Here is a 22,820-nt window from a genome sequence, read left to right on the forward strand (position 1 = left end):
AAAATAAAATAAAATCTCAAATTCAGGGGATCCCTGGATGGCTCAGCAGTTCAGCACCTGCCTTTGGCCCAGAGTGTGATCCTGGAGTCCCGGATCGAGTCCCACGTCCGGCTCCTGGCATGGAGCCTGCTTCTCCCTCTGCCTGTGTCTCTGCCTCTCTCTCTCTATGTCTATCATGAATAAATAAATAAAATCTTTAAAAAAAAAACTCAAATTCAATATTTCCTAAGCAGTTTTGTGGGTTTTTTTCCTAAGCACTTTTGGATCAGATTACCTGTTTTACCAAAACTAGTCCTTACAGTAAATTTCTTAATTTCTTTCTCTCTTTCTTTCTTTCTTCCTTGATTTTATTTATTTAAGAGAGAGAGAAACAGAGAAGAGAGAGCACAGATGGGGAGGAGAGGGAAAAGCAGACTCCCTGCTGAGTGGGGAAGCCCCACATAGGGCTCAATCACAGGACCCTGGAATCATGACCTGAGCCAAAGGCAGACACTTAACTGACTCAATCACCCAGGTGTGCCATTTACAGTAAATTTCTATTTACCTAGAACTCAATCAAGGAGAAGATTGAATAACCAGGTTTTTCCCCCAAACATACTGTATTTATTTATTTTTTAAAGATTTTATTTATTCATAGAGACACAGAGAGAGAGAGAGATAGAGGCAGAGACACAGGCAGAGGGAGAAGCAGGCCCCACGTAGGGAGCCCCACGTAGGGAGCCCCACGCAGGACTCGATCCCAGGTCCCCAGGTCTCCAGGATCACACCCCGGGCTGCAGGTGGTACTAAACCGCTGTGCCACCAGGGCTGCCCTCAAACATACTGTTCAAGAAGTTATTGTTATGCTGATCCTAAAGTTCAGTAAATATATATCATCAAAAAATGATAGTGTATAAAAATAAATATCACTTCAATGAAATGAAACTTAAAAAAAAAAAAAGATTTTATTTATTTATTCACAGAAAGGCAGAGACACAGGCAGAGGGAGAAGCAGGCCCCCTGCAGGGATCCTGATGTGGGACTCCATCCTGGACCCTAGGATCACGCCCTGAGCCAAAGGAGAGATGCTCAACCACTGAGCCACCCAGGCGTCCCTCAGTGAAATAAAACAACAGATACGGGGATCCCTGGGTGGCACAGCGGTTTGGCGCCTGCCTTTGGCCCAGGGCGCGATCCGGGAGACTCAGGATCGAGTCCCACGTCAGGCTCCCGGTGCATGGAGCCTGCTTCTCCCTCTGCCTGTGTCTCTGCCTCTCTCTCTCTCTGTGACTATCATAAATAAATAAAAATTAAAAAAAAAAAAACAACCAGATCATTTTCTTCAGAAATAAACTGCCCTACAAGATGATTTATAATGTTTGTCCAACATAATCTGGGGTCACCCCAATCAAATGAGCAGCTTATTTACTCAATAAACAAAGCTTAGCATGTGATATTATAAATAAGAAAGCCATTATCCAAGCAAGCATATTGTAGACTGATTAAAGAATGTTAATAGGAGGGATCCCTGGGTGGCGCAGAGGTTTGGCGCCTGCCTTTGGCCCAGGGCGCGATCCTGGAGACCCGGGATCGAATCCCACATCGGGCTCCCGGTGCATGGAGCCTGCTTCTCCCTCTGCCTGTGTCTCTGCCTCTCTCTCTCTCTCTCTCTGTGACTATCATAAATAAATAAAAATTAAAAAAAAAAAAAGAATGTTAATAGGAGGGTATGATCTGAAATGACTACAATTCCTCTACTGTTTGCATCTGGAGGTTAATAAATCTCGCCATTTAGATCATTTAGCTAATTCCCTTCCTCTGATTTCCAAAATATATATTACGATAACTTGTTTTCCATGTGTACTTTTCAATCAAACATACTATGCTGGCTAATCCTCTTCCCTTGGCATCTTATTGTAAACTCACATATTGATGACTGGTTTGCAGGTGAATTTTTATGAATTTTGTCTATACCAATCAGATTCACTTGTTCAAGCCTGAATGGACTACCAAGAATGCTGGCACTGCAGAAGCCCCACCAAAGCATTGCCACCTTTACCAAAACAACCATCTTCTGTTACACTGAGCTTAGCTCTTTCTTCAACAAGTATAACTTGCAGGACACCTGGGTGGCTTAGCAGTTGAGCGTCTGCTTTTGGCTCAGGGCATGATCCCAGGGCCCCAAGATGAGTCCCACATCGGGCTCCCTGCATGGAGCCTGCTTCTCCCTCTGCCTGTGTCTCTGCCTCTCTGTGTCTCTCATGAATAAATAAAATCTTAAAATATATATAATTTGAAAGTACTTCTGTAAACATATTGACATAGTTACTATTGTTGGCAACATCCTGATTGTTCCACTAACTTGTTCTAAATGGTATGTCTAAAGCCAATCTCCCCAAAACCTGTCAGAACAGTGTTCCTGGTTCAAACGGCATTTGACAAGGTGCTTTTTATCGATCAGTTCTGTTTGTGTTCAAGGATATGCATTCAGAGTTGCTACAAGTTCTGTAGTCCCTTCTCCTTATAATTACCCCTTCACTGCTGTGCTACAAGGAAGTCCCGGCTGGACAAGGAGATTGCAAAGAGACTTTGTGTCCATCCTATTGAAATGATTGTAGCAGTTTGTTTGAATGCCTCCAGTGTTCAATAATGGATAAATCTATTGTGAAATATACATGTAATGGATTATGACTCAGCAGAGGGGGAAAATTAATTATATGTGAAATAGTAGAGGGAAAAAATGTTGTAGAAAAATATACTCCAATATTGTTTCTATAAAGTTTACGTATTTATGCAGCAATGATTTATCTATTTATGATTTCAAATACATGTATTCAAATTGTAGAATGGGAAAGACATATCAGCTTCAGTGGGGTGCCTAGGTGGCTTAGTTAAGCATCTGCCTTCAGCTCAGATCATGATCCCAGGGTCCTGGGGTTGAGTCCCACCTCAGGTTCCCTGCTCAGTGGGGACTCTGCTTCTCCTTCTGTCCTTCCCCATGCTCATGTTTGTGCTCTCTCTCTCTCTCTCTCTGAAATAAGTAAATAAATAAATAAATAAATAAATAAATAAATAAATAATAGTTTAAAAATATATCAACTTCAGTATGGTGGTTTCATTACGAGAATGGGAAAAGAGACTGGGAATATTATGTGGGCATCTATATGTGTATTTGTAATATAGTTAAATTGTAATAATTGACATTTTTAAAAACTTAAAAATAAAACCACAATTCAGTTAAAAGTTGTGGCAATAATCCAGGTGAGAGTGGTGAAGTTGACATAAGATAGTGACAAATGGCATTAAAAAAGGGTAGTACTAAATTGGGCAGCCCTGGTGGCGCAGCGGTTTAGCGCCGCCTGCAGCCCAGGGCATGATCCTGGAGACCCTGGATCGAGTCCCACGTTGAGCTCTCTGCATGGGGCCTGCTTCTCCCTCTGCCTGTGTTCTCTGCCTCTCATTCTCTCTCTGTGTTTCTATGAATAAATAAATAAAATCTTAAAAAAAAAAAGGGACTAAATGAAGCAGTGATTCACAAACTTCTGCTTTAGTTCTCTCAACAAGAAAGATGAGTGAACTCCTACTTCCTGCTACAACTCCAAGTATCCTACAAAGTCTAGAGTTTTGTACTTGAAGTCTGTGTGAATTTTGCATTTTACCCTACAACATATGCATATTTCATATCAGTATATTTTCTATTAATTATGGAAATCAATTTATGCCTTTGACTCTGTAATTCCATGTCTAAAATTTTTCTAAGTGGGGACAAGATATGGACAATGATATACAAAGAATCATAACAGTATTCCACCATGAAAATTGTAAACAATATAATAATGCCCAATGATAAACTTTCTTAAGTAAAATATGTATCTAAATAATCATCTAATTGTATATAATACAGCCATTAAAAGAACTATGTAGATGTTGGTGATATGAAAAGAAGTCCTATGGTAAGGTTGAATACAGGAAGATACAAAATTATATGTACAGGGGATCCCTGGGTGGCTCAGCGGTTTAGCACCTGCCTTCGGCCCAGGGCGTGGTCCTGGAATCCCGGGGATCAAGTCCCACATCGGGCTCCCTGCATGGAGCCTGCTTCTCCCTCTGCCTGTGTCTCTGCTTCTCTCTCTCTCTCTGTGTCTCTCATGAATAAATAAATAAAATCTTTTAAAAAATTATATGTACAGTGTGATCTGAGCTATAAAAATCATATATAACGGGACACCTGGGTAGCTCAGCAGTTGAGCATCTGCCTTTGGCAAAGGGCATGATCCTGGGTCCGGTGATCAAGTCCCACATCAGCCTCCCTGTGAGGAGCCTGCTTCTCCCTCTGCCTGTATCTGTCTCTCTCTGTGTCTCTCATGAATAAATAAATAAAATCTTTTAAAAATAATCATATATAACAATAAAGGACCAGAAGGAAATGTAGATATCAGGTACAGTTTTGATCATATTTTTCTTATTATTTTGTATTGTCTCAAAATAATTTTTTAAAAGATTTATTTGAGAGCGTGTGTACGTGAGCAGGGGGAGAGGCAGAGGAATAGGGAGACAGAATCTTCAAGTATACTCCCCCCTGAGCGTGGAACCTGATTCTGACTCGGCTCAACCCCAGGATCCTGAGATCATGACCTGAGTCAAAATCAAGAGTCTGCTACTTAACCAGCTACCCAGATGCTCATCAAAATAATTTTTTTAAAGTAACATTGTTAAAAAAAAAAAAAAAGTAACGTTGTTAGCCTGTGAGATCTGCCAGGGAAAGTTGATGACTTTAGGGAAATTTGTTATTCACCTTCAATATCTATGAAGTATAAATAATAAGGCCTACCTCAAAAAACATCCTGTAATGATGTTTATAGGTAAAACACAGTTTAATGCCTGCCTATAATAGGCCACCAATAAATGCCAGTCTCCTATCTAGAGTCTAACATACTGTCAAGTGCATCATGACTCTGTTATTTATTTATTTTTTTTCTAGGAAGACAGTTTCTAATTTATTAGCATAAATTATACTTAATATCTCCCTATTTACATCATGACTGTTAGATCATTAGGGCTGAATGTGTGTGTGTGTCCGTGTGTGTATGTAATTAGGGAGATCATTAATCATGATGGATTTTCCAAGAAGACAAAATTTAAACATAAATATATTGTTATTTTAGATCCAAGAAGTCATAAACCAAGTTTCTAATTTTATTAGATTTACTGTAAGGGCACTCCTTCTATTTCTAACAGCCTACCCACATCCACATTCGTCAACCACCATGTCTTCATAATGTCGTAAAATGACATTGTCATCATTGTCCTGATAGAGCATGGAAATGGGGGACAGCTTGGTGGGGATACAGACAGCCTGGGGGATCTCTGGGTCAACCGCATGCATCAGGGCTTGCATGAACGCATAATTGGAGCTGTTGAGGGAGGTGGTCAGTGAGAAAGGACAATCTCCATGGCAGTAGTTTGCCATGAACCCTTTGGGAGCAATAATCCACTTGTGCCAACCTAAGTCCTGGAAGTTGATGAATAGCTGGTGACGATGGCAGAGGTTCTGGCAAGAAGCCTTAGGGAAAAGGATGGCTTCCCTCCTTTTCCGGGAAGAAGGGTGGCACTGCTCAGGGTTGAGAGTCACCACCAGCAGGGAAGCATGAAGGGACTGTCTCAGTCTGGCACAGGTGTCCTGAAGCTGAAAATTCACCACAAAGTCTCTGTTTCCTTTCACCAGTATTTCTAGCAACAAACCTAAGTTTTTCCTGGGGTTGTTATTCCAATCCTTAGCCACATCCAGCAGGTTGAAGTGGACGACACCTCGAGGCCATGGTACTGACTGTAATACAAGCATTTTACCTGGTTTAGGGATGGACTGGCCCCACCCGTGAGGCTCCTGAACCAGGGACAGAGCCAACTCCAGTTCCGGTCCTGGCTTATAGTAAGTGTTGGGCCCCAAATCCAGGCCCAGTTGGGCCATTGTTAACAGCTCCTTATCTTTAATGGCAGAGAGGTTAAAGTAGAGGAATTTCTGGAGGCAAGAGGAGGCTTGGGGACGTTTCTTGGAGTAAAGAAAGAGACCTGAATTGGAACAGAGAAGTGAGAGTCACCATAACATATTTGACTTCATATCCACCTAGATGATAGAAGTGTCAAATGTTATATGATATCTACATATACAAAATAAGGGCAGAAAATGGTGAGTTACTCAAACCCTACCATTGGAAGGATTTGTTCCTCTCACTCCTCACTTGAGACCAGAGTTTCTTATCTTCACATCCACAGGTCCCCAAGGGGTCCTGGATAGAATTTAGAAGGTCCATGAACTTGGATGGGAAAAAGAATTACTTCTTTATTTTCACAGAACTCTAGCATCCATGTATGTTACTATACACACATTTGGTTTCAAATATTTTTACAAATGTATTGTAATACTTAATTGATTTCTTTGGGAATTCTAAATATTTTATTTTAGGTATGTAAGCCATTACTCTGAGAAGGGGTCCATCAGCTTCAATAGAAAGGCCAAAGGGACCCATGGCACAAAAATGTAAGAACGTTCTAGGTGGAAAAAAAGGATCGGGACGCCTGGGTGGCTCAGCGGTTGAGCGTCTGCCTTCAGCTCAGGGCGTGATCCCGGGATCCCGAGTCCGGCATTGGGCTCCCTGCATGGACCCTGCTTCTCCCTCTGCCTCTGTCTCTGCCTCTGTCTCTCATAAATAAATAAATAAAATCTTTAACAATAACAACAAAAAGAACATTCTAGGCTGGGGGTGGCTGGGTGCCTCAGTTAGTTAAGTGCCTGCCTTTAATTCAGGCCATGATCCCAGGTCCTGGGATTGAGCCCCACATCAGTCTCCCTGCTCAGTGAGGAGTCTGCTTCCTTTTCTCACTGCACCTCTCCTCATGCTCTCTCTCTCTCTCTCTCTCTCTCTCTCTCTCTCAAGTAAATCACCTTCAGCCCCGGGGTGTGATCCTGGAGAACCGGGATCGAGTCCCAACTTGGGCTCCCTGCATGGAGCCTGCTTCTCCCTCTGCCTGTGTCTCTGCCTCTCTCTCTCTCTGTCTCTCATGAATAAATAAATAAAATTTTTAAGACATAAAAAATAAAAAAATAAAGTGAGATAAATTATAACCTTTAGTTCTGATTTGTATGAGATAGTCATAATACTTGAGTAATTATGACCCCATTTATCAAAAAAAATACAAGCTTCTATCATAAATATACACAAAGGAAAAAAGTCTGGGATAATATATGTATAAACTATTTATAATAGTTTTCTCTATGTGGAGGTTAGGGATGGATAATGGCAAAATTACGCCCTTTCCTGTATCATTTGATGGGATTATGGTCACCACAAAAATCATAGTTTTTGCATGGCTGTTTTCTACTCTTTCCAAGGAAACTCTTCAACTAGCTTCCCATAACTTTTAACCTTCCTCCAGGAATTGTGCCTGGACCCCCACCCCCAAGGCCTAGAGTCTTTAACATAATAATACTTAGCATAAAGTGTGGCAGTTTTATGTTTTTCTATCTCCTTTTTACAAATTTTTTTCTTCTATCATTTATGAACTCTTAAAAGGCAGACTTTAAGTTCTATATTCCCATAGCCAAACACAGTTCCCAGCACATAGTAGGTATCCCAGAAATGCTTCCAGGACAAATAAGTATTCAAATTTTCCAAATTTTCTCTCCAGTTACTGTAAAACCAACCAATCGGGGTTCTCCATTCCTCTTCTGATCCCCACCCCCCGACCCTGGGAAGCTTTACAGAAATGCAGATTACAACACCCATCTCTGGCTTTGAATAAGAATTGGGTGGGAGAGTGAGGCTCAGGAACCGGTAAGGAGAACCAACTATTTATTTATTTATTTATTTATTTAGTCTACTTTTAACCGTCAGCCTAGGCAATTTTGGTGGGTGGTGTCAGTTTGACAAATTATAGAATGTCAATCAGATCCTCATCTGAAGGGCATGACAATGGCATATATATCAGTGCTCTGTACTCACAAATCACAAGCCATTTCTATCTAAAAGTAGTGGGGAGGTGTGGAGACCGGAAGCAAGAGTCCCCAAGGCAAACTGGACTCCAAATGCTCACCGCCCCCTGCTTGCCATATCAAAGGCACCACAATGCATAAATTGTGGGCTGAAGAGTGATACCTGAGCCATAATTGCACCCTCACTCCAACCCCCTTACCTGTAGTACAAAAGGGTCGGTTCAGAAAAAACCTGTTTTGAACCCTGACTTTGCTCACACACTGGCTGTATGATCTTGAATAGCTTACAGGTTACCTACTGTCTGAGACCTACTTTCCTTATTGTTAAAAAGCTGATAAGAAAACCTACCTTTTGAATCTCGGGATGTGGTCAGGATTAAATGAGATAAAATATGTAAACTACCAGCACAAGGCCTTCTACAAACCCCTTGGTAATTGTGACCTTGTCCTTCTTTCTTCATTCCATCTACTGCCACACCTTTGTCTAGAAAGCACTCTAATTTCCTTACCTTTATCCAGGAGAAGTCGGAGTATGTTCCCACTGATACCAAGATCCTTTATGTAGCATACATCTTGGGAGTCCCCATTGATCGCTGCTGCCTCTTGATCCTGGAAAATTTTCTTCAAGATAGAAGGCACAGGTTGGAACTTCTGGGGTGAAGGCACTTTGTCTAAGCCCAGAAATTGGAGAAAGACATGTTCTTGAAATTGGAATGTTTGGGCCAAAGCCACAGTTAACAGGAGGCGGAGAGCCAAGACAGTCCGGGAAGGAATCATGGCCTCTGAACTGAGACCAAGCTTGCTAGCTGGGATGGAGAGAGCCTTAGCGCCTGACTGCCTGGCAATTCAAGTGCTGCTAATTTTATCTGATGTAAGATTATCAAGTGTGAATTGCTCTCTTCCCAGCTTCTCAAAGGCAATTGGATGTGAAAGGACATCGAATTTTTTTTTCTCTTCTTTTCCTCTACTCTTTCCCCTCAAAAGTTCACAAAAATTTGAGGTTTGTCAGCGGTAGACAGAGGGGAAAGGATACATGCATTTATTCATTTAACAAACATTGATTAAGCATCTATTTGTGTAAGGCTTTGAGGTAAGGTGCTAGAATAGTAATGAAAAATGCAAAGTCTTGTCACTGACAAATACATAGGTGGATTTCCATTAGACCATATCCACAACGATGTGGGAAACCCAACTTGGGACGCCTGGGTGGCTCGGCAGTTGAGCATCTGCCTTCAGCTCGGGGTGTGATCCCAGGTCTTGGGATCAAGTCCCACATCAGGTTCCCCACTAGGAGCTTGCTTCTCCCTCTGTCTGTCTCTGCCTCTCTCTGTGTGTCCCTCATGAATAAATAAATAAATAAAATATTTTTTTAAAAAGGAGGAGAAAACTTCACCCAAGGAATTCAATCTACACTGTTTTCAGCTCTAAGAGGGATTGAATTTTGTTCACCTAACTTTACCCTTCCTTTTTACGTAAAGTTTTATTTAAGCAATCTCTACACCCAACATGGGGCTTGAACTCACAACACCAAGATCAAGGGGTTCCTCCAACTAAGCCAGCCAGGCGCCCCTAACTTGGCCCTTCCTTTTTTTTTTTTTTTTTTTTTTTTTTTAAGATTTTATTTATTTATTCATGAGAGACACAGAGAGAGAGAGAGGCCAAGACACAGGCAGAGGGAGAAGCAGGCTCCATACAGGGAGCCCGATGTGGGACTCGATCCCAGGTCTCTAGGATCACGCCCTGGGCTGAAGGCTAAACCGCTGAGCCACCTGGGCCCTAACTTGGCCCTTCCTGATTAAAAGTCAAAAATTGGACTGACTGGGTTAATTTTGATTCCATTACTTTTTAGTTATATGTAATTGGGCATGCCACTTCACCTTCTGAAGTTTTTGTTTTCTCACCTGAAAAGAAAAGCTGACCTTCTAATTTGTTATAGGACTCTGAAAAGATGATGTCTTTAAAACGTTCTGCACAACGCCTGCCAAATGGCAAGCATAGAGTGTTCCCAGAGGAGAGAGCTTCAAAGATGAGGTAGACATTTTTCAGCAAGACAATCGTGTATTCAAGGCTGAAGGAACAACTGTGGAAAGGCATGGAGGTTATTGAGTTTATGGCAGCACACATCAATTTCTGGTGTTGTATTTTGTCATTTTACAAACCCCTTAGGAGATTTCCAAATGCTATAGAAGAATTAGCTGCTTTCTTGCCAAACTAATTTTCATGCTTTTTGAGAACAGAAACTTTATTTTACATTCTTTTATACCACCTATTCTAAAACCTTGTTTCCCTCAAAGGAAAAACAAAATGTTGTGTCTAATATATAATAGTCTCCCATTGAGGCACCTGGATGGCTCAGTTGATTAAATGTCTCTTCTGCCTTCAGCTCAAGTCATGATCCTGGGGTCCTAGAATTGAGCCCCGCATCGGGCTCCCTGCTTAGTGGGGAGTCTGTTTCTCCCTCTTCCTCTACTGCTCCCCCCCCCTCTTAAATAAATAAAATCTTAAAGTAATAATAATAGTTTCCCATCATCTACAGGATAAAATCAAAACTCTAGCTTGGCATTCAAAGACTGTATTGGTCTGGCACCCATATTGTTGCAGGATTCCAGGGTTCTTGTCTCACAGAGTGAAGAGTAAATTTCGCAGACACAAAAGGTGAAGTGAAGTAAACGTTTATCAAGTGGAGGTGAGAGCAGAAAGGAAAGAAAAAGCTCTCTGGAGTGAGAGGGTCTTGAAGGGTTCCACTGAGGGCTTTTAGTGGCAGTCTTTTCTTGAGAACCAATTGGGAAGCTTGTGGCCTTGAGATTCTTGTGCCGTCTGTCCCCTTACCTCTTGTTGTGCTGAGTCTCGACATCTCTACCTGCCAGAAATAGTTCTGGAACCCAGTCACAGGAGTCAGGGGCCTCTTATCTCTCCTGTCTAGACCTTCACCCCTTCCCTGCTCATGGGACGGGACCTGTGGGCAGAAAGAACTGTCCTGGGATTGTGAGGAGTGACAGACTGTATACTTTTTAATTAGTGGGGGTGAGGGATAGCGCAAGTCTCCAAGGAATCTGGAAGCAAGGCTTTCAGGACCTTGAGGGGTGGGCTGTGCCAAGATAAGGTTACTTTTATTATATTTCTTAGAGATTTAATTTGTTTATTCATGAGAGACACAGAGAAAGAGGCAAAGACGTAAGCAGAGGGAAAGCAGAGCCCCCCACGGGGAGCCTGATGTGGGACTGGATCCCAAGACCTTGGGATCATGACCTGAGCCAAAGGTAGATGCTCAACCACTGAGCCACCCAGGTGCCCCAATCAGGTTACTTTTAAACATGAAGGGGTACTCCTGGGTGGCTCAGCGGTTAATCATCTGCCTCCAGCCCAGTGTGTGATCCTGGAGTCCCGAGATCGAGTCCCACATTTGGCTCCCTGCATGGAGCCTGCTTCTCCCTCTGCCTGTGTCTCTGTCTCTCTCTCTGTGTCTCTCATGAAAAATAAATAAAATCTTTAAATAAATAAATAAATAAAATAAATTTGAAGATACTAAGGCAGCCTTGGATTCCCTGGTCCATGTTCCAGGAACCTATCAGTGGGCTGTAAGCTGTAAGGAGATTTTCATTTAAGTTACATCTCTTTTGCCTTTGTTTCCCACATCACTATCACCAGCCAGTCTCATTTCCTCCCACCCACCATCGGCAGTGTTAATGCTATAATGATATTGATCTATTTGTCGTTCCCCTGTGAGCTCATTTCATCTGAGAGCCTTGCCCCAGACCAAGTTCAAAGTTTATTTCCACTGCAAAAACCTCTTGACTCACCAAAGTAGATGTAGAGGTTTCTTTCTCCCACTGAACCTCAAGTGGGCACCGGTTACAGCGCTTCCTACAGTGCATCTCACTGTGTCGTTTACCTCTGTCCCTCCCAGATGATATACTTCTGGGGAATTGGAATCATGTGTTTCCATCTAAGTATTTTCACTGTGTAATTTTTTCTAAGTATCTCCACAGCCCATGTAAGTGTCTGGCAGGTAGTAGACATTCAGGAGATATCTAGGCAATAAATAAATGATCAAATGGATCAGTGCTATTTCCAGAGGTCGTCTTCTTCTGGATAGCCAAGTTTTCTCCATTTCCATTTCTCCTATCTCCTCCTGCTGGCATTCTAAAAAGTGAAAAGTTAGCACTTTTAAAATAATCTATAATCTCTACCTGTTTTCAACAATAAGTGTCAGTTGCATTTTGTTTTTCCTTGTTTAACTTTTCTTAAAGTCAGAATCAGACAAACTGGTTTAAATTCAGGCTCCATCACTTAGAAGTTGTGTGATCATGACCAAGTCACTCAACTGTAAAGTAAGAATAAAACATTCTTTGCTAAGGTGCTGAGGAAATCTGATGGGATGATGTGTACTCAATGCTCAGTTCAATGTCTGCCATTGAAGACACTTGATAAAGTTCATTAGTATATTGGGACCCATGAAATTTAGGCCACCCCAGGGGCCTGGTGCCCACATCACAAACCTACATCTAAGTTAGCCTGCGTTTATGGAAACACCTACCAAAGAAAACTTAACATACATCAATCACAATCCTCAACTCAGCTTTAGCTAGCTAGCACACCTTTCCCTTGAAAGTAGAACTTGCAAAAAAAAAAAAAAAAGAAAGTAGAACTTGCTAGCCTTCTAAGGAAATCCCCAACCTCCTAGCCAATCATGCCTTGTTTTCATATTGCTTCTTCTAAAGCTCCATAAAACCGACACTTGCAGGGATACCTGGGTGGCTCAGTGGTTGGGCATCTGCCTTTGGCTCAGGGCATGATCCCGGGGTCCCAGGGTTAAGCCCCACATCAGGCTCTCTGCATGGAGCCTGCTTCTCCTTCCTCTGCTTATGTCTCTGCCTCTCTCTGTGTGTGTGTCTCTCATGAATAAATAAAATCTTTAAAACAAAACAAACCAAAACAAAAAACCCGACACTTGAACCAATCCCTAGAGAAGAGTGTCCCTCTGCTGTGAGGCCTGTACTCTCCCAATCCTTGATTGTTTTCTCTTAAATAAGGGACATCAAAAAAAAAAAAAAAAAAAGACATCAAACTTGTTACTAACCTGTTTTAGTTTTGTCATTTGACCTACTGGATAAAAATTAGCTGGTATTAATTATTGTTATCATTTTTACTTATGAAAGGGGACATAATCAAGGAAAGAAAATAATTGAGGGTATGCAATATAGCAATTTATATATAGCAAGAAAAAGCACCAAATCAAGCAAGAGTCAGAAAACCTAAGTTAATCACAGCTCCTCTAATGGCCTGTGTAATCTTGGTTATTTCACTCAGTGTCAGCATTTTGATACATACCCAGGCATGGAAATTTTTTAAATAGAAAGATTTAAATGGTCTGAGATGTCACAAAGGGTTAACCTATCTGGGCCTCACCTTTTTTTTTTTTTTAAAGATTTTATTTATGAAAGACAGAGAGAGATAGAGGCAGAGACAGAGGCAGAGGGAGAAGCGGGCTCCATGCAGAGAGCCTAACATGGGACTCGATCCTGGCACCCCGGGATCATACCCTGAGCAGACGTCCAACCACTGAGCCACCCAGGCATCCCTGGGCCTCACTTTCTTTACCTATAAAATCACATGATTGAATTGGATTGTCTTTAAGGATTTTACAAACAAAAACATTGTGATTCTGGATTTTCAGCCCAAATCAGAAATTCAAAAAGGGAGGCAATATGGCTCTGTAGTCATGGACTTAGATTAAAACCCCAGGTCTATCATTCACTGTCTGGGCAGTCCTGCACAAGTTGTTTCTCTGATCTTTGGTTTTATAATCAATAAAACAAAAAATATATCAGTCCACCAGAATTATTGTGATCATAAGTATAAATGACGTTCATCCTCACTAGGAAAAAAAAAAAGCAGATTAAAGCAATAAAATGTCTATCAACTGGGAAGATGAGAAAAGACAATAGCAGGGCACCTGGCTGGGTCAGTGGGTAGAGGGTATGACTCTTGATCTTGGAGTCATGAATTTGAGTCCCATGTAGGGGGTAGAGATCACTTTTTAAAATTATTTATTTATTTATTTATTTTTTATGACTTTTCTTTAAAAGTTATTTATTTATTCATGAGAGACACACACAGAGAGGGAGAGACATAGGCAGAGGGAGAAGCAGGCTCCCTGCAAGGAGCCTGATGTGGGACTCGATCCTGGGACTCCAGGATCATGACCTGAGGCAAAGGCAGATGCCCAACCACTGAGCCACCTAGGCATCCATAGAGATGACTTAAAAAAAAAAAAAAAGAATGATTAATATGATAAAGTTTGTGTTATGTACATTTTACCACAGTTTTTTTAAAAAATACTCATATTCTCTGATCAGCAATTCTGATTCTGGAATATGATTCTAAGCCACTAGACTATAAGCTCCATGAGGGTAGGGACAAATGATGGGCATTTGATGAATATTGGTTGAGTGAATTAATTAATGGGAGTGGACAAAGAATTATAATTTTATTCATTTTAGTATTATTTCTTATCAAGAAAATTTGAAAATAACCTAACTGTATAATAGCTCAGGTCTTTTTTTTTTTTTTTTTTTAAGATTTTATTTATTTATGAGAGACACAGAGAGGCAGAGACACAGGCAGAGGGAGAAGCAGGCTCCATGCAGGGAGCCCGACTGGGACTCCATCCCAGGTCTCCAGAATTAGGCCCTGAGCTGAAGGTGGCGCTAAAGCGCTGAGCCACCTGGGCTGCCCCCCTAACTGTATAATAGTAAATACATTATAGATTATCTACAAATTAAATATTATTCAACCATAAGTAATGTTGAAAAAATACTTAATGCTATAGAAGCATAGCCATGAGTATTATTAAGCAAAAAAAGCAGATTTTGAAACAATATATAGAAAAGCCAATTTTACACAAATAGGCACAGAAAAAAGCCTGGAAGATTGATATCAATATGTTAATAGTTGTTATTTCTTATAACTTTTGTAAATTTTATAGTTTCCAAAATTTGTGTACTAAATATTTATTAGTTTTATCATCATAAAAAGGTTATTAAACCAACGTAGTCATAACTACCAAAGCACAGAGTGATACAGATGCTTCTGCCAGGAGGTGAACAAATATTTACTGATTGTCTAGAAAACCATTCTAAGGACTAAGGTATAGAAGTGACAATACAAAGTCCTACAAGGAAAGAAATGGTAGTAACATTAAGGAGAACTTCAAATAAAGAATGAAGTTCTCTAACCCAACCCACTGACCTCACTCACACTCTCCTACTGATATATATATATATATATATTCCTCTTTTCCTGTAATAAAAAGACACTGAAACGTTTTTGTTTTGTTTTTTAATCTTTTCTTCTCAGTTGAATTGTAGACATCCTTATCATTTAAAAAAATTATTTATTTATTTATTTATTTATTTTTTTTAATTTTATTTATGATAGTCACAGAGAGAGAGAGAGAGAGGCAGAGACATAGGCAGAGGGAGAAGCAGGCTCCATGCACTGGGAGCCCGATGTGGGATTCGATCCTGGGTCTCCAGAATCACACCCTGGGCCAAAGGCAGGCGCCAAACCGCTGCGCCACCCAGGGATCCCTAAAAAAATTATTTATTTATTTATTCATGAGAGACACACAGAGAGAGGCAGAGACACAGGCAGAGGGAGAAGCAGGTTCCATGCAGGGAGCCCGATGTAGGACTCCATCCCGGGACTCCAGGATCATACCTTGGGCTGAAAGCAGGTGCTAAACCGCTGAGCCATCCAGGTGTCCCTTTATATATATATATATATATATATATATATATATATATATATATATTTTTTTTTTTTTTTTTTTTTTTTTTTAAGATTTTTATTTTTAAGTAACCTCTACAGCCAACATGGGGCCAAACCCACAACTTGAGACCAAGAATCCCAGGCTGTAACCACTGAGCCAGCCAGGCGCCCTTCTGTCCTCATCATTTTTAGACATGATACCAAGTCATAGTATTAGTATGGACACTTCAGAAAAAGTTGAGGGATCCCTGGGTGGTGCAGTGGTTTAGCGCCTGCCTTTGGCCCAGGGCGCGATCCTGGAGACCCGGGATCAAATCCCACGTCGGGTTCCCGGTGCATGGAGCCTGCTTCTCCCTCTGCCTATGTCTCTGCCTCTCTCTCTCTCTCTGTGTGACTATCATTAAAAAAAATAATAATAATAATAATAATAATAATTTAAATCTAAGAAAAAGTTGAGAAGGATCTTCAGGAATAAGGAAAACTCATTAATATTTTCTATACTACTGGATCCCTGGGTGGTGCAGCGGTTTAGCGCCTGCCTTTGGCCTGGGGCGCGATCCTGGAGACCCGGGATCGAATCCCACGTCGGGCTCCTGGTGCATGGAGCCTGCTTCTCCCTCTGCCTGTGTCTGCCTCTCTCTCTCTCTCTCTCTCTCTCTCTCTCTGTGTGTGACTATCATAAATAAATAAATAAATAAACAACAAACAAACAAATAAATAAATAAATAAATAAATAAAAATTAAAAAAAAAAAGATTTTCTATACTACTTACAACAACCCACACCCTGGTCACCATAGACATCTCTCCTGCAATTTTTAGAGAAAAGAGGAATGAGCACAGGCAATAAGGGATTACCCAAATAGGCAGAATAAGAATTTGTTGAGGGCACCTCCAAAGCCAACACACTAACAATATATTTTTGGAAAGAATCTGACCTTTCATTTTGTTTGATTTTTTGACTTGTCTGTTTGTTTGAAGTGAGTTATACACCAGAACAGAAGGAGAGGGAGAGAGAATCCCAAGCAGACTCCTTGCTGAGCATAGAGCCCAACCTGGGGCTCACTTGACAACCTGGTGATCACAACCTGAACCAAGACCAAGAGTCCAACACTTAACTGACTGTGCCACCCAGGCACCACTTTTTTACTATTAAGCATTTTTAAAAATTAATTGATTGATTTTTAATTTATTTATTCATGAGAGACACACACAGAGAGAGGCAGAGACACAGGCAGAGGGAGAAGCAGTATTTATTTATTTTTAACTTTATTTGTTCATGAAAGACACACAGAGAGAGGCAGAGACACAGGCAGAGGGAGAAGCAGGGGGAGCCTAATGCAGGACTCAATCCCAGGACCCTAGGATCACGATCTGAGCCAAAGGCAGACACTTAACCACTGAACCACCCAAGTGCCCCTTGCCGAAAACTTCTTGAAATAATTCATTATATTTGCTGTCTTATTCTTTCTTTTTTTAAACCCAACATGGGGCTTGAACTCATGACCACAGATCAAAAGTCACATGCTCACCAACTAAACCAGCCAGGCACCTGTTTTATTCTTTCATTTTACAACGCTGCTCTTGTCCAGGGCACCAACCAAATCTAATACTGAGTTGTTGACTTTCATCTGACTTTATCCCTCAGCAGGTTTTCACCCAGTTGATCACTTTCTCCCACTTCCTACCCTTACTTGGCTTCCAGGATAGTGTGCTCTCTCTCTTGGTTTACCACCTATCTCACTGGTCATTCATTCCCAAGCTCCTTTTCTGCTTCCTCTTCCCACTGGTCTTTTATAGTTGGGGTATCCCAACCTTGGGTCTCAGGTCTCTTTTCTTCTCTAATTGCATTCACCACCTTGATCTCATCTAAGCTATGGCTTCAAACATCATATATATAAATATATATATATATATATATCCTGATGACTTTTTGTATGCTCAGATCATCTCTTTCAGAACCATTTTACTAAGCTATCTACTCGTCTCCTCTTGGGTGTCTAAAATTCATTGTAAAATTTTATGTTATTCAAACTGGAATTTCTGCTCTATGTACCCTACCCCTCTGCAAACCCTTAGAATTCCTTGACTCCATTTTCTCATACCCCATATTCAGTTCATCAGGAAATTCTCCTGGCTCGATTTTCAAAATATTTTCAGAATCTGTACTCCACGGCAGCCACTCTAATCTAAGACACTGTTATTTCTTCTTTACTGTAACCTCTGAATTGATCTCTGCCTCCAATCTTGGCCTATCCCCATCCCCACCAGTCTGTTCTCAACACATCAGCCAAATTATTTTCTTTAAGATTTATTTAGGGATGCCTGGGTGGCTCAGCAGTTGAGCACCCGCCTTCAGCCCAGGGCATGGTCCTGGAGTCCTGGGATTGAGTCTCTTATCGGGCTCCCCACAGGGAGCCTGCTTCTCCCTCTGCCTTTGTCTCTGTCTCTCTCTGTGTCTCTCATGAATAAATAAATAAATCTTTTTTTAAAAAAAGATTTTTTGGGATCCCTGGGTGGCGCAGCGGTTTGGCGCCTGCCTTTGGCCCAGGGCGCAATCCTGGAGACCCAGGATCGAATCCCACATCGGGCTCCCGGTGCATGGAGCCTGCTTCTCCCTCTATGTCTCTGCCTCTCTCTCTCTCTCTCTCTCTCTCTCTCTGTGACTATCATAAATAAATAAAAAAATTAAAAAATAAATAAATAAATAAATAAATAAAGATTTTTTTATTTATTTGAGAGAGAGAAAAAAAGAAAGAATGCATGTACATGAGAGGTGGGAGGGGCAGAGGGAGAGGGAGATTGAATTTCAAGCAGACTCCCTGCTTGAGTGGTGAGCCAGACAGGTGTCTCCAACCCACAACTCTGAGATTGTGACCTGAGACAAAATCAAGAGTTGGATGCTGAACCACTCAACTGACTGAGCCACCCAGGTACCCTACATCAGCCAAATTCTTTAAAAAGGTCAGTTAACTCATTCATTCTTCTGCTCATAAACCCTCCAGTGGCTGTTTTACTCCAAGGAAAAGTCATTGTCTACAAGATCCTATCCCAGTTGCCTCATCTACTAATTTTGCCCCTTGCTCACTTGGCTCCAGCACAGTGATTTGGCTGCTACTCCAATTTGTTTGTGTGTGTGTGTGTGTGTGTGTGTGTGTGTGTGTGTGTGTGAGAGAGAGAGAGAGAGAGAGAAGAGAGAAAAAGAGAGAGAAAAATCTTCCTTCTCCTCCACTGGTGCTATTCTAAATTTTTTATGTGCTCACAGCTCCCTCTGCCAGGAAAACTTTCACTAGATGTCCCCATGTCTGACTTTCTCACCTCCAAGTCTCTACACATTCCTCACTCTCTCATTAAAGTGTAGTCTTACCAGTTCCATTTTACTCTCCAACTTGTGCTCTTCTCTCACGCTTGCAGTCTCCTTTACTTTCAAAAATACATCCTTCACAGCATGTATTTTTTAACATACAAATAATTTCATTAATCTCTTCAATGGATATTTGTGCCAGGCATTGTTTTACACATTTGGGATTACGAGTGAGCTAAACAGATAAAAATCCCTGGCCTCAAACAACTTACATTCTAGTGGGGTAAGACAGTCACTACTCAATAAATATAATAAATAAGTAAATATTACTTGTTGAATAAATAAGTAGAAATATCTTTGGGCACTTCAAGTAATTCTACAGAACAACTTTCTAGAAATGGAATTATTGGGTCAAGGAATATGCATATTATAGGTTTTTATACAATATAGAATTGCTGGGACGCCTAGGTAGCCCAGTGGTTGAGCATCTGCCTTTGGCTCAGGTCGTGATCCTGGGGTCGTGGGATCAAGTCCCACGTCGGGCTCCCTGTGGGAAGCCTGCTTCTCCTTCTGCCTATGTCTCTGCCTCTCCCTGTGTCTCTTATGGATAGATAAATAAAATATTTTTAAAATAATAAATAAATAAATAAATAAATAAATAAATAAATAAATAAAGCAACAGTCAATTATGTATTTTAGATAGGATAAATATTTAACACAGAATTGAATAACTTTTTTCTTTTTAAGATTTTATTTTATTTATTCATGAGAGACACAGAGCGAGAGAGAGAGGCAGAGACAGGCAGAGGGAGAAGCAGGCTCCATGCAGGGAGCCCGACATGGAATTCCATTCTAGGTATCCAGGATCATGCCCTGGGCTGAAGGCGACGCTAAACCACTGAGCCACTGGGGCTGCCGAAATAACTTTGGAAATAAAAATTAGATGAAAGATAAAATAATATTTCATGATAAAATGTCATATTTGATATTTTGTATATTATGACTAAGAAATTACTTGAATGGCAATTTAAATGTTTATGAACAGTCTCTCTTCTGGATAACAGCTTGTGTGTGAATCTTTTAGTTTTTTCTGAAGGCAAGGGAAATAAAATATTAATGCTATTTTAAGTCGTTTATTTTATCTAAAACGTTACCCTGAATGTCTGGGCCTAGAGCAAAGAAAACAAAAAGTAGTTCTCCTTTCCTCCAAGGGTAGAAATTAGCCCTTGATAAGGATTGGTGGGGTCATTTGTATTACTTTGGATAACAATGTTTTGTAAGCCTCGCATTCTTAGATAACAAATTTTTAAAAGTTATTCTTGTTTTAAAGGGTTGGAAGATAATAGAAAAAATGTTGCTCTTGACCTTTACCCTTAGGATTAACCTCTTTAACCTCTGTTGAGATTCAGGAGCTCCAAGTTTATTTTTGCTGTTTCAAAAGCAGTAGCAGAATTAACAAATTTTAAGGTTGAGGTAGAAAGAACAAAAACCAAAACAACCTTGAAAACTGATGCACTCATTCTTTGACTAAATGTGACTTACTATATAGATGAGTATGAAATATACGTGCCCATCGATTTAACAATCAAACAAATGACTAAACAGATATTATGGTGTCCTAACTTTGTTCCAGGCAATGCACGAGGTGGGTGTTTTTCTTTTTTTCTTAAGATTTTATTTATTAATTTGAGAAAGAGAATGAATGGGGGGAGGGGCAGAAGGAGAAGCCGACTCCTTGCAGAGCAGGGAGCCTGATGTGGGGACATCCCAGGCCCCCCGGGATCATGTTATGAGCCCGAGGCAGAGGCTTAACCAATTGAATTACCCAAGGGCCCTAGGTGAGTGTTTTTCAACCTTTGTTTTGACTCATTAATGAATATCGAAATAAATTTTGTGTGTCGGCATTGAAAAAAAAAACTGGGGACACCTGGGTGGCTCAGTGGTTGGGCATCTTTCTTTGGCTCAAGTCGTGATCCCAGGGTCCTGGGATCAAGTCCCACATCAGGCTCACTGCAGGAAGCCTGCTTCTCCTTCTCCCTGTCTCTGCCTCTCTCTGTATTTCTCATGAATAAATAAATACAATCTTAAAAAAAAATAAAATAAACTGGTACACCAGGGTGGTTCAGTGGTTGAGCATTTGCCTTCAGTTCAGGGTGTGATCCCTTGGTCCGGGATCCAGTCCTGCATTGGGCTCCCTCGGGCAAGCCTTCTTCTCCCTCTTTCTGTGTCTCTGCCTCTCTCTCTCTCTCTCTGTGTCTCTTATGAATGAATGAATAAATAAAATCTTAAAAAAAAAAAACCCTGTAGATAATATGAGTGCATTGCACAATGGCTAATTCTTTCCTGAAAATTTTAGCTATTAATATTTATCTAGATATGTTACTTAATATATTTCTTTCTCTTTTTTGGGAGGGGAGTTAATTTTTTTATTTTATTTTTTAAATTTTATAGTGTTTATATTTATTCTTCCTTTTATTTATTTTTTTGGAAGATTAAGTAATCTCTATACCCAGTGTAGGGCTCAAACTTAACAACCTTAAGATCAACAATCGCATGCTCTACCAACTGAGTCCTCAAGGCACCCACCTCTATATTGGGTATATTTCTTTCTTTTTTAAAAAAAAAAAATTATTTATTTATTTGACAGAGAGAGAGAGAGCACGTGCGTACAAGCAGGGGGAGCAGAAGGCAAAGGGAAAGGAAGAGGGAGACAGAGGGAGAGGGTGAAGCAGGCTTCCCACTAAGCAGAGAGCCCAACTTGGGGCTTGATACCAAGGTCCTGGGATCATGACCCCAGCAGAAAGCAGACATTTGAGGGACTGAGCCACCCAGATGCCCTGGGTTTGTTTGTTTGTTTGTTTGTTTCTTTCTTTTTTCTTTCTTTCTTTTTTTTAAAGATTTATTATTTATTTATGAGAGACAAACACAGAGAGACAGAGAGAGAGAGAGAGAGGCAGAGACATAGGCAGCAAGAGAAGATAGAAGCAGGCTCCATGCAGGAAGCCCGATGTGGGACTCGATCCTGGGACTCCAGGTTCATGCCCTGGGCCAAAGGCAGATGCTCAACCGCTGAGCCACACAGGTATCCCACCCTGGGTATATTTCTTAATATGGGTCCCTGGCAAGGCAGTGTGAATGCCACCATACTAATGACATTTTTGAACAACTGCTTTCTTTCATGGAGTTAACATTCTGGTCAGGGGACTGGTAAGAAAACCAACAATGATGATGTAATAGGGTGAGTACAGCATCCAGAGGCAGCAATGTGAAAAGTGCCTTACCTAGAAATGAGGGATCTGAGGTGCTTCCTGGAAGAAATGCCATTTCAGTAAGGCTAGAGAAGTGGTTATGACATGTACTCTGAAGGCCAACTGCCTGGATCTTTCCAGGGCTCCATCACTATTTCCCATGTGGCTTTGTGCAAGTTACTTAACTTCTATGTCTTAGTTTCCTTATCCAAAAAAAGGTACTTTTCCTATATGGATGTTGTGAGGATAAGGAAATAATTAAAGCAAAGCGCTCAGCCCGACTCAGCCTTAACAAGTATTCGCCATTACCATCATGGGATTTGGGGGACAGGTGGGGCAGCAGGGAGCTGCACATGTGCCTGACATCTGGGGCTTGCAGGCACACAGGACTTGGGATGAGATTGAGAATTGAGCAGAGCCTAAACCAAACCCTGGGGGAAGTGATAAGATGAGAAAATAGAAGAGGGGTTAGAGCAGGAGAAGCCCTGTAAACCATATGAAAAATGTGGACTTCATTTGGCGGGCAGT

General features: G+C 41.0%; 2 protein-coding genes across 10 annotated transcripts in view; one reads left to right on the forward strand and one right to left on the reverse strand.

Annotated features, from left to right (window-relative positions):
- The window catches only part of DPPA3 (developmental pluripotency associated 3), a 69,743-nt gene that overhangs the window by 6,563 nt on the left and 40,360 nt on the right, over positions 1-22,820 (forward strand). For 3 of the 9 annotated variants that reach the window (XM_049102420.1, XM_049102424.1, XM_049102422.1), the window contains exon 2: positions 5,836-5,908. The exons of 3 other annotated variants lie outside the window; for them this stretch is intronic. The gene's annotated coding sequence lies outside the window, so the exon portion shown is untranslated. Of the gene's footprint in view, positions 1-5,816; positions 5,909-22,820 lie in introns of those variants that run through there. 3 more of the 9 variants (XM_049102425.1, XM_049102418.1, XM_049102421.1) reach the window with 3 other exon arrangements.
- GDF3 (growth differentiation factor 3) lies at positions 5,157-8,828 on the reverse strand. Its single transcript, XM_025472019.3, has 2 exons — positions 8,479-8,828; positions 5,157-6,048 (listed from the first exon to the last, which is right to left on the reverse strand). Exons 1-2 carry the CDS (start codon positions 8,744-8,746, stop codon positions 5,219-5,221), a joined length of 1,098 nt encoding a protein of 365 aa, XP_025327804.1. The 5' UTR covers positions 8,747-8,828; the 3' UTR covers positions 5,157-5,218.

The sequence above is a fragment of the Canis lupus genome, chromosome 27 (assembly GCF_003254725.2).
Source record: "Canis lupus dingo isolate Sandy chromosome 27, ASM325472v2, whole genome shotgun sequence".
In the NCBI taxonomy this organism is placed as follows: Eukaryota; Metazoa; Chordata; class Mammalia; order Carnivora; family Canidae; genus Canis; species Canis lupus.